A 14783-nucleotide genomic window follows, 5' to 3' on the forward strand; every position below is an offset into this window, starting at 1 on the left:
TTTAGAAACTCTCAAGTCTCCAAGTCTCAAACAGAGGCGGGGGGGTTTATGCTGCTTTGATGCGAGCTTCTCTTGGAAAGTGTCTAGTGAAAACCAATAGAACGAAAGGCCAAAGCTTTGACATATTTCGCTCTTATAATATGTATGCCCCGTAATCTTTGCCAGGTAATTTTACGTTGCTAATGTTGTTTTGTCGAAAAGATATCATCTTGTGCACTGATACTTCAAATTTTTTGAATCACCGACTACATTTTTGTTATTGGCTATTTCTAGTATTATGTATTTTGATTATTCCACATCTTTTCCAGTGATTCCATAACCTATTTTGGTTATATGAATAGGATAAGGTCATAAATTTCGATGGTTAAGAGTTGCAGTCCAGATGTTCGATGTTTTGTCTGAGTGAACAAGTGGTTGTGGAACTTGTATCGAGTAATCAAGTTTTTGTTATATACATTCAAGAGCTCCAATAAAGGTTGAATTGATAACCTACACGAATGTTATGCCACCTCGAAGCATCAGAAATTAGTAAATATGTGGTCACGTTGCAAGAACCCTCTTCATTATTTGGAGGCTTTACAAAATTGCTCAAAATCACCATGGATTCTCCAGATTTCAAGATTTTCAGATACCCCTTTCAAAAAACCAAAGCTTGCACCCCTACAGGTTCCTTTTTTACCCCTATTCCTTATGAACAAGTGTAACAACAGCTTTTCAACTTCATTTACATAATCTTTATCCTATCTCACATTATTTTCTCTACACTTTTTTTTTTTTTTTTTTAATTTGTATTTTCTGTTGTTGAAGGAGCGTAGAATGATAGACTGTCGCAGGCTGTGGGCTAAAGGAGGAGATGGCGGCAATGGTTGCTTTAGCTTCCACCGGAGCCGCCATGACCGCCGTGGCAGACCTGATGGTGAGTAATTAATTTGGTAGTATTCAAATGATACAAGAAATAGCAATGTACTTTCCTTTTTTTTTTCTTATTACAACATTGTACTTTTAAATATATTTTTATTAGGATATTGTACTTTAAAATATTTCCCTAATCTTAATCTGTGGCATGTAGGTGGCAATGGTGGAAGAGGTGGAGATGTGATACTAGAATGTTCACCAACAATATGGGATTTGAGCAGCCTACAACATCACATTGTTTGTTAAATTTTCCCTATTTTTCTTATTAATTTTCAGTTTCACCCAAATATGAAATCAACCATTTTATGGTATTTTACAGAATGCAAAGAAAGGGGGACATGGAGCTTCAAAAAACATGATAGGAAGCCGAGGAGATGACAAGGTTATAATTTACTTTCATATTTTATTATTTCCCCTACACATTTTTCAACAAATAAAAAAATAATAATATTTTCAGGTTGTTCTAGTACCTGTTGGCACTGTACTTCATCTTGTTGAAGGTGAGATGCCATCTGTAGTTCAAAAGGTACAATCTACACCTTTGAACCCTTGGGAGATTCCCGATAATACCCTCGAGTCTACCCAAAATGCCACATGTCAGCAATCCAATGGAAGTGCCATTGAGATAGAAAAACCAAAGGATTCAGAAACCTTCAGTTTTTGGAATCAAGAAACTATCAACACATGGGAAGCTCGAGTGACCAACAATGGTGGATCTGAAGAAACAATGGAAGAAATTGAAAAAGAAGAAGAAGAAGAAGAAGAAGAAGAAGAACATATTGAATACAACATTGCTGAGTTGACCGAACCCGGTCAACGCATAATCATTGCTCATGGTGGAATTGGTGGTTTAGGCAACATCTCTCTCTCAAAACCTTTTAAAAATTCCAAGAAAGATGAAAAAGTCAACAACTTTGACTTTCAAGAAAACGAAATCGACAACCCGTCACACACAAACGGGTCGCCCGGGTCCGAATCCGTTTTAATACTCGAACTCAAAAGCATTGCTGACGTGGGTCTTGTGGGGATGCCAAACGCGGGTAAAAGTACACTTTTAGGAGCTTTATCAAAAGCCCAACCCAAAATAGGGCATTACGCGTTCACAACTTTGAGACCTAATTTAGGAAATTTAACTTATGATGACCTGTCAATCACTGTGGCTGATATTCCCGGGCTTATAAAAGGGGCCCACGAAAACCGTGGACTCGGGCATGCTTTTTTGAGACATATAGAACGGACTAGGGTTCTTGCTTATGTTCTTGACTTAAGTGCGGGGTTAGATGGTAGAAAAGGGGTCCCACCATGGGAGCAGTTGAGGGATTTGATAATGGAGCTTGAGTTTTACCATGAGGGTTTGTCGGGTCGACCCGCATTGATTGTGGCTAATAAGATTGATGAGATTGGGGCTAGTGAAGTGTATGATGAGTTGAGAAGAAGGGTGAGTGGTGTGAAGATGTTTCCGGTTTGTGCTGTTCTTGAAGAAGGTGTTGGAGAGTTGAAAGATGGGCTTAGGATGCTTGTGAGTGGTGAGGAGTTGAGTGGAGTGATATTGGATGAGATTGATGTTGACTAGAATGTGGGCCCCATCCACGGGTTGTGCCATTTTTCATCTTGTTGCATAAATTGATTCGTGTAATGTCACGGCATGTTACATGACATGTCACTGATAATGAGTTAACTTATGCCAAGTCATCAACAATCATGTCTTAATTTTGTTGTTAAACATATTTGCAACAAAGTTGAGTGACCCAAGTTATAAAAATGGAATTTGGTTATTGAATTTTGTAGTTTAGTCGAGTTGCATTGTATGAAATCTCACATCTCTTTATCACTTTAATTGACTTGCGAGGACAACACCTAAAAGTAGTCTTGAGGTTGCTACATCTTTGCTTTTTGGTGATGCATTCTCGAGTGAGATTGATGTTTGGGAACTTATGCTATGAAAGTTTTAAAAAGCTTTAGAATCCCAATATATATATATATATATATATATATATATATATATATATATATATATATATATATATATATATATATATATATATATAGAGTCAAGATCAAATAAGAAGGAAATTTTTGGTAGGAAGGTAAGAAGTTTTTTTCTACATATTTTTTTCGCGAACAAACAAAATGAATCATTAGATGATTCATTTGTAAGATGATTCACAAGAAAAAATTCTCAAAAAACATCTCGATAATTTATTTATACAATGATTTTGTTGTTATTCACTAAAATTGTCATAAAAATGAATTTTTTCTTAATTTACTTAAAAATGAATCATAAAGATGATTTTTTGGGAATTTTTTCTTGTGAATCATCTTACAAATGAATCATCTAATGATTCATTTATTTTGTTCGTCAAAAAAATATGTAGAAAAAAACCTTCTTACCAAAAAAAATTTCTTACCGAATTTATATATATATATATATATATATATATATATATATTTCACATGATTAGTTCTTATGTTTGCTATGTTTGTTACAATATATATATATATATATATATATATATATATATATATATATATATATATATATATTTTTCACATGGTTAGTTCTTATGTTTGCTATGTTTGTTACACATGATATGTTGTGCTGCGTTTCACAAATGTCAGACAACTAAACTTGCTCTTTCACATATGCAAAAGAAGTGAATGCCCTGTTTATCCTGTTATAGAAAATAACCATATGAAACTTGTGTAAATGGCCCTTAAAATCCACTTCAGAGTTGAGAACAATTTGCATATCAATCCATATGGTTTTACATGACAGAATATGGATGACACATCTATCATAATTTTTATATTTTTTAGGTTGTATAGTTGAACAAACAAATTTATTGATTGTATACTTTGTTTTTATAACTATATCAAAATTAAGTTAATAAATTACAATGATAAAATGTTAAAAAAGGAAAAACATACAAAAACACATTGTTTTTACCTTTTCATTGATCATTTCCTCTTTAAAAAAAACTTTTTTGTTTTCGGTAATAAAGCATTTGATTTTTTATAATAGTTAAACCCTTACATGTTATACAATATTAGGGATGTAAACGAGCCGAGCAACTCGAGCTCGGATCGTTAAAAGCTCGAATCGTTAAAAGCAAGAAACGAGCCAAGCTTAAATGAGCTCGAGTCCGAACTCGAGCTTAGATTTAAGGCTCATTTATTAACTGAGCTCGAGCCGAGCCTTATATATTGGGCTCGTTTAAGCTCGCGAGCTTAAACGAGCTTTGATATAATATATATTTTTGTATTCATATAATTATATTATATATTTTTATATCATTAAATATGAAAAAAAAACTTATATAATTAAACGAGCTTTATTGAGCTTTTGACGAGCTTCTTATAACATTTCGTGAGCCGAGCTCGGGCCTCAAGATACGAGCTCGAGCTTCTGCAATTTTAAAGAGCCTCGCTCGATCAGTGTAAAGCTCGACTCGGCTCGGTTCATTTACATCCCTATACAACATATGTAAGAGACTAAGAGTTTATACATCTACAATGAGGGTTTGAGGTGCAAAATTTCACACATGAAATCTAGGTTTAAATACGGACATGTTTAAAATATTGTTCATGTTCCACGATTTACAACCCACGTGATGAGCCAGGTTCGTCATGGGCAACTCAACAATTATTCATATGACAAATATCAAGAAAAATAAAAAGATTACGATTTACAAATTTTTACATGTAAGAGTTTAACCATTAAAAAAAGCTACAACACTTAATAAAATAATAAAAATGTTTATGGTTTTTATATTTTATCATACAAATTATTCATATGACAAATATAAAAAATAAAAAATAAAAACTAAGTAATACATCCTATAGTCAATAATTCTTTTAATAATGATATTAATACAAACTCTTTGAGGAATACTATAGTACTATATTATATATACACCTGAATGTAATGATATTGAATATAATCGCTTTCCATTTTGTTAGTGTGATCATGGCTTAAATAGCCTCTAGTACAATTAATATCCCAACAATCAAGAGATTGATTACAAAAAATATATCCTAATAATCAAGGGATTCATCAAATCAAATATAATCGAGCATAAATGCTACGCTGATAGCCCCTGCACTTGGAGCGGGAGGAGGACAGACACTCAAGTTGATGCAGAAATCTCAAACAATAATGTCTTGATCTTTTTTTGATCTTGAAGAGTAGAATATGGATTGTGATAGTTTTTGGTGGTCTTAGAAACTTTTCAACTTGAAAGTCTTTCTATGAAACATTTATTTGCTTGTAGTCAAGAAGGGTGGTTGTACGCTCTTGGAGAGGAGGAGGAGATGAGGAAGAAACCGAATGATCTGAGGAGGTAGCCAACGGATAAAACGACTGTGAATTGAGGGGAAACCATGGGCCATGGGGAGGTGATGGAGAGGAGAAATAGAAGACAAGAGAAGAATAAAGCGAAAAAAACATAAAGAATTGAGATGAGAAATTTATAGAGATAAACATTGGTGTTTATGAAAAACGATATGGGAGAGATTGAAGAGAAATTTGATTTTCTTAGAGAATAGTAGGGTAGAAGTGGCAGCGATGGTTAATTTTCTATCGTAATCAACTAAATGAGAGAGGTAAAGAAACAAACAAAAGAATGCACCTCCGACGACTAGAAAAGATCGCCGGAGGTGGTGGTCGGTGGCAAATGGTTGTGGTCAGCAACATAAGGTTTAACCTAAAGTTCTGATACCGTGTTATTGAATATAATATTTTTATGTTGTGAATGTGAGGCCAATGAAAAGATAACTTTGGGAATCCGGAACCTCGGAGGAATAAATGATAAATAATAAATTATGTGGAGTTACAATCGAAGATGACAAAATGGAAACAAGAAGGTATCTCTTGTCAATTGTGATTGGGACCATAAAGTACTAACTATTATGGCCTTATGCTACCCATGTGCATCCAAAAGAAGATTTACGACATGAAAATAGTATTGCAATAATGTATGTACTGGAGCGTTATGAATATATATCATATTCATCATCCAGTTAGATTATGTTGGTAACTTTTTTCTTAATGGATTAGAACTTCAACCACCATAATCAATTAATGGATTAGAACTTCAACCACCATAATGAATTAATCATATTTCATTTGATACTTTCGACACTTGAGGACTTAAATCATCTTACTTTCTTTTAGGGATGAGCAAAAGGACCGAACCGGCCGGAACCGGACCCGACCCGGGAACCGGCTTCGGCCAAAATCATGAACCGAACCGGCCCGGCGGTTCTACCGGTTCCTACCGGTTCTTGTCGTGTCTTCAAATGTTGGAACCGGTCCTCGAAAAATAGCATCATACGGTTCCGGTTTTTGCCGGTTCTACCGGTTTTTGCCGGTTATATCGGTTCCGGTTCCTACCGGTTCCCGGTTCCAAAAATCCACAAAAATAACGTCCCGGTCCCGGCCCGACCCGACCGGTTCCATCGGGTTCCCAGTTCCGGTGCCAGTTCCGGCCGGTTCCCCGGTCCATATGCTCATCCCTACTTTCTTTTGCTTGATACATTTGCCCTTTAACATTTCATTTGTACATACATTGAGGTCCTGTTCGGTATTAAGAGAACATCTTAATGCATTTTAATAATAAAAGACAGCTCTAACCTATAAGATTCATAATGTTTGGTAGCCATTAATACCAAATCAGATGTAAATGCCTATCTATACGAGAGAGAGAGAGAGAGAGAGAGAGAGAGAGAGAGAGAGAGAGAGAGAGAGAGAGAGAGAGAGAGAGAGAGAGAGAGAGAGAGAGAGATGCTTCCTATATGCCCTATAACCTCTTTTAAAATAGATTCCAACCAGTGGCGGATCCAGAACGAAATCTAAGGTGTTGTTTGTTTTTTTGAAGCAAAAATTCATAAAGTCCGCGGACCACCTTTGCAACCCTCTGCAGTAGAAGAGGTGGACCAAACGGCTGCAGACTGTAATAAGAAGCGTGTTTGTTTTTTAACATCTGCATGTTGCTGCAGATATTAAAAAATTAAAATAAACTGATTTTATAAACCGAAATAGTTTTTCAATACCGAAAAATTAATAATATATGACATTTCAGCAAGAATTTTTGATATTTCAGCAAAAAATAATGATATTTCAACAAAAAATAAAGATATTTTAGCAAAAAATAATGATATTTCATCAAAAAATTTACATTATTCAATATAAAAAATCGAAAAAAAAGAATTCAACAAGAATAAACAAAAAAAACAAAAAAAAAAAGTAAAATAAAATTTCAAAAACATATAATCAAGATTTCAGCAAGAAAAAAGAAGAAGAAGAGATTGGAAGAGACAATATAAGTGTTGCGCCAAACAAAACATGCGCATATGTTTTTTACTATGAAGACTTCTAAAAATCAAACAACTGCGAGATTAAAAGTGTTGTGCGTGTGCTGCGTCGCGCAGCAATAAGAGGTCTGAAGATGTTTTTTACAAAAAAAACAAACAACACCTAAATGGGGTCCATTATTGATAAAAAAAATACATACAAGTATAAAATTGTGAAATTTTTTAAAAAAGTCGGGTTATTTACAGAAAAAAAAAATATCAATAGAGGTATTTTATATAAAAGTGGGTGCCAAAGAAAGGTTTTTTAGTAAAATTCAGATTTTTTTGAAGGCTTTATAGTACTAAAAGTGGTGGGATCCACCTCCAATTGGGGCCATGTACCCCACTTAAAGTGGCTGCCTCCGCCATTGATTCCAACCCCAAACAAATTACTCAGACTATGCGGAGTGGTCTCGGTAACCACTCGACATTTGCCTAGTTGGCATTTGGAACACTGCGCCGTGCCTCAACATGGCAAAAGTGAAACTCTTTAATAACCAATGTTTTAAAACCCGGGTCGACCCGGCCGGTTCAACCGGTTGGACCGTGACCCGGTTCAATTGAGAACAGTTTTTTGTAAAAATACGGACCGGATTGAACTGACCGGGTTTCCCCTAAACCGCGGTTCGACCGCTTATGTTGAACCGGTTAAAACCGGATTGACCCATTTTAATAGGGTTTGGATAGTTGGATACAAGTAGCGAACGCCAAAACAACGAGCCATTTGCGGTTTCTTCAATCTTTTCAATGTTTAAACTTTGTGGACATCAAATTATTGGTTTTATATGTTTATGCATTATACAGGAAAGTAAAAATATATAAAAATAGAAAAAGAGCATAAATCGGGTTGACCCGGCGGTTCAACCGGTTGACCCGTGAACCAATCATCATACCGGGTCAACTAAAAACCCGGGTTTTAAAACATTGTTAATAACTTACCTAGCATTCTCCCCATTTGACTTTTTGATCAACCAATCACAATGCTTTTATTCTTTTTATTTTATTTTATTTTTTCAATTTTTTTTAACATGACAAAAATGGCAACCCATACCTAATAAATGACAAAATTTTGAAACAATGTGACAAATCCTAGGTGGCGCCTATATGTACCGTGACAAACTTAACACCACTCCCTCCATCTCATAGCCAAATTAACTTAAGAATTAAGATAGTAAACAAGATAAAAACAGTAGATTCATTCCTTGAAAATATATGAAATGTTAGATTTTTGGAAGAGAGTTCCCAAATCATACTTATCTCTTTCAAATCGAGTAAGATCAAGTGATCAACAAAAATCGAGAATCTTTTTTTTTCTCACGAAATGGCTGGATAATATTTATTTTGATAAAAAGAGAGCTTTTTTGTCCACTTTTTCTTTCATGACCATCCTTACACCAATCGTCCCTCATGCACATGCCAGAAAGCGTATTTAGTCCCTATTTTCAAAAATTAACTCCGACCGTCCCTTGTTTGCTTAAAACTTGCTAACTTCGTTCCTTATATGTGTTTTTGTTGCGAATTTAGTCCACTCCACATTTGAAATGACCATTATGCCCTTGGATATTTATTTTTAGTTAATTTTAATATTATTTATTATTAATAATTAAAAAAAAAACAACTTTCTAATATCTATCTCTCTCATACGCATGAAAATACCACCACCACCTTCGATGTAGTCTCTTTCTCTCTCTCTCTCTCTCTCTCTCTCTCTCTCCCTCCATTCTTCTTCAATATAAAACACACACACACACACAAGAAGCCATCACATTGACTTGAAGAACCTCGATTCACCTTCACGTTGACTTGAAGAAGCCATCAAACAACAAATTGAATCCTCAATGAAGCTATAACCTACATCACACGGTAAATTAGCCCCCGCCGACTTAAACCATCTATGAGGAAGATGAAGTGGTGGTGGACGGAATCCTCCTTGATCTAGTGACGGTGGACATCACGTTCCTCGATCTGATTCCGTCAATCGAAATCCTCTTTCTTCTCCTGCAACTCGTTAGTTCCAATTTGCATGTTTAGGGTTTAGTTAGGGTTGATTTGTAGGTTTAGGGTTTGATCTTTGAGGTTTGATTTTTCCGATTTGTAGGTTTAGGGTCTTGCCGGATCTGTGTGGAGGAAAGGGGTGGGATGGTTCCAGAAATTGAAGTTGAAATCTAAGTCATACATTGGTGGTCGTCGTCGTTCTTGAGCAATCGACGAGTTCAGACCATGGATGGCGACTGGAGAGTCCAGATCGGGCGATTTATGTGACATTTATAAAATCACATATTGCAGGGGTAGAAACGGGCTCCTGGGATCCATCGGTGGAAATTTTTTGTTGGTTTGAGATACGAATGATCGCCGATGATGTATCAATTTTTTGAGAGATTATTTTGGTTGTGGATGTATCGATTTCTTGGTTTAAGGTCTTGAAGAGGATTTGGAGTCGTGGAGTAATGGATTTGATTTCTTGAGAGATTATTTTGTTTTTTTTTTAATTTAAAACTGATAAATAAATAAAAGAAATGAAAAAAGAAATTATTAAGGGTAAAATGGTCATTTCATGTCAATAGGGACTAAGCATGCAAGAAAAAAACAAACCAGGGACGGTCCGAATTAATTTTTGAAAATAGGGACTAAACACGCTTTTTGGCATGTACACGAGGGACGATTGGTGTACTTTACCCTTTTTTTTTTCAAACAAAATGGAAAAGTATCAAATTGACGTGACCAGGGAATCCCTTGCTAATAATGTCTTTGATTTCTATCACAAAATTATAACTTTTGACTTGGGAATCACATGTTATTGTATTTATACGTCGATAAATTTATAATATTTTATTGGATAAATGCCAAAAAAATCATAAGTTTTATGCACGTAGTTGGCAAAAACATTAATTTTTTTTGTCGGTAAAAACCAAAAGTTTTCACAAAATCTTTCATTTTAAATTTTTATACGGTCATCAACCGAGCATACCTATTTTTGAAAAAATGAAAAGTCATCCGAAAACTTATGGTTTTTACCAACCAAAAAATTTATGATTTTTTCCAACCAAATATATAGAACTTGGGATTTTTTTGTATAAAATACCAAAAAGGTCCAAAGTTATGGTTTTTACCAACAAAAAAATAAGGCTTTTGTCAACTAAGTGTGGTATTTGTCATATTTTGTCGTGTGACGTTCCACGCCAACACATATTTAACATATGAGCATGAAAAATGATCTTTTCCATAATATGTTTATTAACACTTTAAGCCCAATTTATTATGTAAGATATGATCGGGGGTGTAGGCAAAACCGGTCGGATAAATCATCTTAAGCAAATAAAGTTTGAGGTATTTGATTTGGGTTATTTAGTTTTCACGTAATTCGGTTTGTTAACCTAATAAGGATAACTTTTTTTGCTTAACTTTTGGTTAACTTTTCACTATTTAGGGCAACCGCATAACTGGATAATCAATATAACATCCCGATGATAAGGTACTTCTAATTTTGACACTATAATTTTGTTATATTGCAATTTAGACCCTAAAGTAAAAGAAAGAGTGCAAAGAAGGCCCTAGTGGCATTTTCGTAATTTGTGAGTTTGGGGAGTACGTCATGCATATGTGTGTACTCTGACCGTACTAGGGCGTACGTTTCAGGTATGCACACCCTAATTTTTAGGGTTTGGCTCATATTTAAACTCCATTATAGCCTCATTTCCCCTCACTACATCAGCCTCCATCCTCTTGATACATTTTTGCAACCCTAATCCTCCTTGTGAAGATTTTCTAAGCTTGGGAGTGTGTGTTTTGTGCTTTTGAAGAAGAAGAAGGAAGGAGAGACCACCTTGGAGAAGTGAAGCTCTTTAGATCCAGGATCACACCACCTTTTGGCACCATTTTGAGGTAAAATTTTTTGAACTTGGTGAAGTATCATTTAGATCTTGTGTTGGAATGATTTTTGGTCCTTTTTGTCCTAAATATGAAGATTCATGAACATAGCATGTTCTTGACCCATTAAGCTGTCCTTTCAGACCTTTAGAGGGCCTTGAGTCATAAAAATGGATTCTAAATGGTTGGTTTTGCTCCATGCATCATTTAGAAGGTCTTAATGAATTAAGAAGTTGAGTTAAACACTTAATGGGCTTGCAAAGTCATAAAGTTGGAAACTTTATGACTCTTGAGGGTATTTTAGCCATGGATGTGAAAGATGGACGTGAGAGCTTAAGCCATTAAGCTCTTAATGAAGATTTGGATATCTGGGAGTACGCCCCGTGTACCTGGAGTACGCATCGCGTACGAGGTCAACCACCCGGATGGTGGTCAACGCTCGAGTACGCCCCGCGTACTCACTCTGTTTTGACTCGGCTATGTTGACTCGACTGGGTTGACTCAGTTGACTCAATTGATTTGACCAGTTTGACTTTGACTTTGACCAAGTTTGACCTAAGGGTATTTTGGGATTTTGATTATGATTGGTCATTTGGTCGCATAGGTGACGGTTAGGACTGAGATTCGGAGTCGAGACCTCATCAGATTTTGTCCAGTCTGTGAGGTGAGTTTTCCTCTTTGTATTTACGGGTCGAAGGCACCAAGGCCGACCCATTGGATTAGATATCCTGTTATGTGATAGTATGTTATCGTGCGGTAGTGATCTGTTAGATCGGTATCCTGACATATAGGATGATGCTATGCTTAGTGATTTGTAGATCTGCCTGATTGTCTGTTGAACTGGTTATATATGTTCATCTGTTATGTATATGTCGACATGTTATTTGTGGTTTGGTTGAGGCGGACTAGTGTAGACTAAAGGCCAAGAGACCCAGGGCGGCCCGGATAGACTGAAGGTCTGAGAGGCGTACCATTCAGGCCAAAAGCCCGGAGAACGGTCCAAATAGGATGAAGGCCCGGTAAGGCGGTCTGGTCATGCTGAAGGTTTTGTAAGCGTCCAGATAGTCTGTAGGCCGGTGCGGCGTTCCAGTCAGGCTGAAGGCTCTGTATGCATGCATGCTGTTTGTTATTATGTTTATGTGGTGGTACTTTGGGGGAACTCACTAAGCGCTGGCTTATAGTTTTGGGTTATGGTTTCAGGTACTTCAGATGGCCGCGGGAAGGCGAAGGCGTGACCGTACATCCTTTTGTTTATGACTTATGATTTTGGGAGACCATGTTGTTTGGAAAATATTTTGAAAACTATGATTTGTAATCATTTTATGAAATTGGGTTGATTTTAAAAGTTTAAATTTCTTGTGATTTTATGGATGTTACAAGTTGGTATCAGAGCCTTGGTTTGAGTGAACTGGAGGAACACTCGTGTGAATCCAGTATCAAACCGAAGAAAAGGTTTTAAAAATGATTTTTAAAGTGTTTTCAAAATAATCAAAAGAGGATGCGATGTGTACGATCAGTCGGAGCCAGTAAGTAGACCCCAATTTACCACAATGTTATTTGATATTATGATATGTTAGAACATCATGTTAGTGATAGACTAGGGATCTTCAGGAATTGCATGATAGAATTGCCTGATTATATGTTGCCTGATAGCCTAGGATTCTTCCTTATATGAAATTGACATCACTACTGTAGTTGTTTAGTGTATGCATCAAAATTTGTAACATACACGTTTTGAAATCGTGTTTTAAGTAAATAATATTATGAAATATTATATAATTATGAGTTATTGAGTTCTAACGGATAGTTTTTACTAGAAAAGAAGTAAAAATATATTTAGAATCAATCGGAAAATATTGGAAGTCTTATGAGATTCCAATTAAAAGACAAATATCGAAATTTAACAAAAATATAAAATTTGAAATAAGTAAAATTTTATTATTGAAAGTTGTAAAGAATCTCGTTAGAAACATTTAGGTGAAAAGCTAATCGAAATCCGAGTTATAACGAAGAAGTTATGACCAATCGAAGATCCGCGACAAAACCAGCATGACGCCGAATGACGTAAAAAGTGAGTTTTTGATAAACTACTTTTTAGCCTTGGTGATCTAAACGAAAGTCGTAGTATTTGTTAAACCGAGAATTTTGATAAAAAGAACGCCACAATCTGACTTCGTATGAGGAAGTTATGATTTTTCTAAGTTTCAGTTTAGCAGTAGACAACTAAAAACTCGAATTTTAGATCGAGTGATTTTTAGCCGACACAACCTAAACCGGAATTGAAGGTCTCGTCAATAGTAGTACAACGGTAAAAAGACAGACGAAAACGGACATCGGATGAAGAAGTTATGATTTTTTAACGGATTTTCCTGTCCCGGTGTGTTAAAAATAATAATATTAAAAATAAAGTCAAAATTAGCCGACGAAGTCTAAACGAAAGTTGTAGAGCATGATTTTACCTACGCGTGCATATAAAGAACGTCAAAAACGGAGCTCGTATGCAAAAGTTACGGATTTTAGAAGTTCGGGGCACAATTTCCGAGAAACCTCGCAAGGATAAGGCCGATTTCGGTGAGTCATGCGCGCCACGTGTCCGAGCTAAAGACCCAGCCGATGACGCGTCGCCTTCCGATTCGTCCGAACAGCAGTCCAATGCGCATCCGACGCGCCTCTCACCAGGTGCCCCGCGTCCGAGCTTGCTTCCGTGTCTCGCATCCGACGTCGCTACGTGTCTCTCTCCCTCGCTGCCACCTGCCTTCGCTGACTCACCCTTCTCAGCCACAGATCTTCGGTCTCGCACCCTATAAAAAGGGGGGGCAGCGAGACTTGTCGGGTAATATTGAGTTTTGCCTATTTTTCACCCCTTATTCCATATTTTGGCTAATTCCACTTTCCCCGAAGCCCCGGTATTATTTTTAACACCCGAAACACGCCCCGAAGTGCCCGAAGACCCCGAGAAATTTATCTTTTCGGTTTGAAGCTCTACCTTCGCAGAGCCCAATTTTCAATAAATCTCCCGATTTTCAACGAAGGAAGTTATATTTAGAGCCGAAGTGCTGCCCAAATTACTATTTTAACCCCCGGTTATTTCACGGTGAGTTTAATATATAGGAACAATTATATGTTATGTGTTATATGTTCTATGTGCTTTTCAATGTTATTATTCCGGGTTATTTTCCCGTGTTATTTTTATCCCTGCTATTTATGATAGCAAAGCTATACCTTTGACCATGTGATCAGTGAAAGGACTTAGATTCACGGTGGTACTGGTACGTAGCCTCTGGCCATGTAGAGCATGTCTCCGTAAGAGAATGACTTCTATTCTATGACATTGGCAGATAGTTAGACAGGGCTATAAGCCTGAAATCTACCGAAATGTTTAAATCAGAAAGTGTATGTCTTCTGTGTCATTTGGGCAGAAGCTTTATTGTTGTTATCAAGTATAGAAATTGTCATGTCTCATTGATCGTATATCTTTGAATCAAATCATTGATTGATATGGAGATTTTGTCTCATGATTCACATATGTCTTTGTTGTTCATTGTGCCTCTTTGCTTCTGCCATATTGAAGTATATATATGGCATAACGTTATATTATATCTATTATTAAACTCACTAAGCGTCACCGCTTACCCCTCTCAGTGTTTAAC

The 14783-nt window shown here is 36.2% G+C and overlaps 1 protein-coding gene across 2 annotated transcripts; it reads left to right on the forward strand.

The window, feature by feature from the left end:
* Positions 1 to 2: 2 nt before the first annotated feature.
* Positions 3 to 2695, forward strand: LOC145134068 (GTP-binding protein Obg/CgtA). Of its 2 annotated transcripts, none has more exons than XM_079068992.1 (6): positions 3 to 165; positions 309 to 666; positions 808 to 916; positions 1070 to 1152; positions 1235 to 1297; positions 1373 to 2695. In XM_079068992.1, exons 2-6 carry the CDS (start codon positions 535 to 537, stop codon positions 2486 to 2488), a joined length of 1503 nt encoding a protein of 500 aa, XP_078925118.1. In that variant the 5' UTR covers positions 3 to 165; positions 309 to 534; the 3' UTR covers positions 2489 to 2695. The 2 variants fall into 2 exon arrangements, with proteins under 2 accessions (XP_078925118.1, XP_078925117.1); XM_079068991.1 differs by having other exon boundaries at positions 342 to 666.
* The last annotated feature ends 12088 nt before the right edge of the window (positions 2696 to 14783 follow it).

This window comes from Lactuca virosa, chromosome 8, assembly GCF_052849685.1.
Source record: "Lactuca virosa cultivar CGN04683 chromosome 8, Lactuca_virosa_CGN04683_v6, whole genome shotgun sequence".
Classification (NCBI taxonomy): Eukaryota; Viridiplantae; Streptophyta; class Magnoliopsida; order Asterales; family Asteraceae; genus Lactuca; species Lactuca virosa.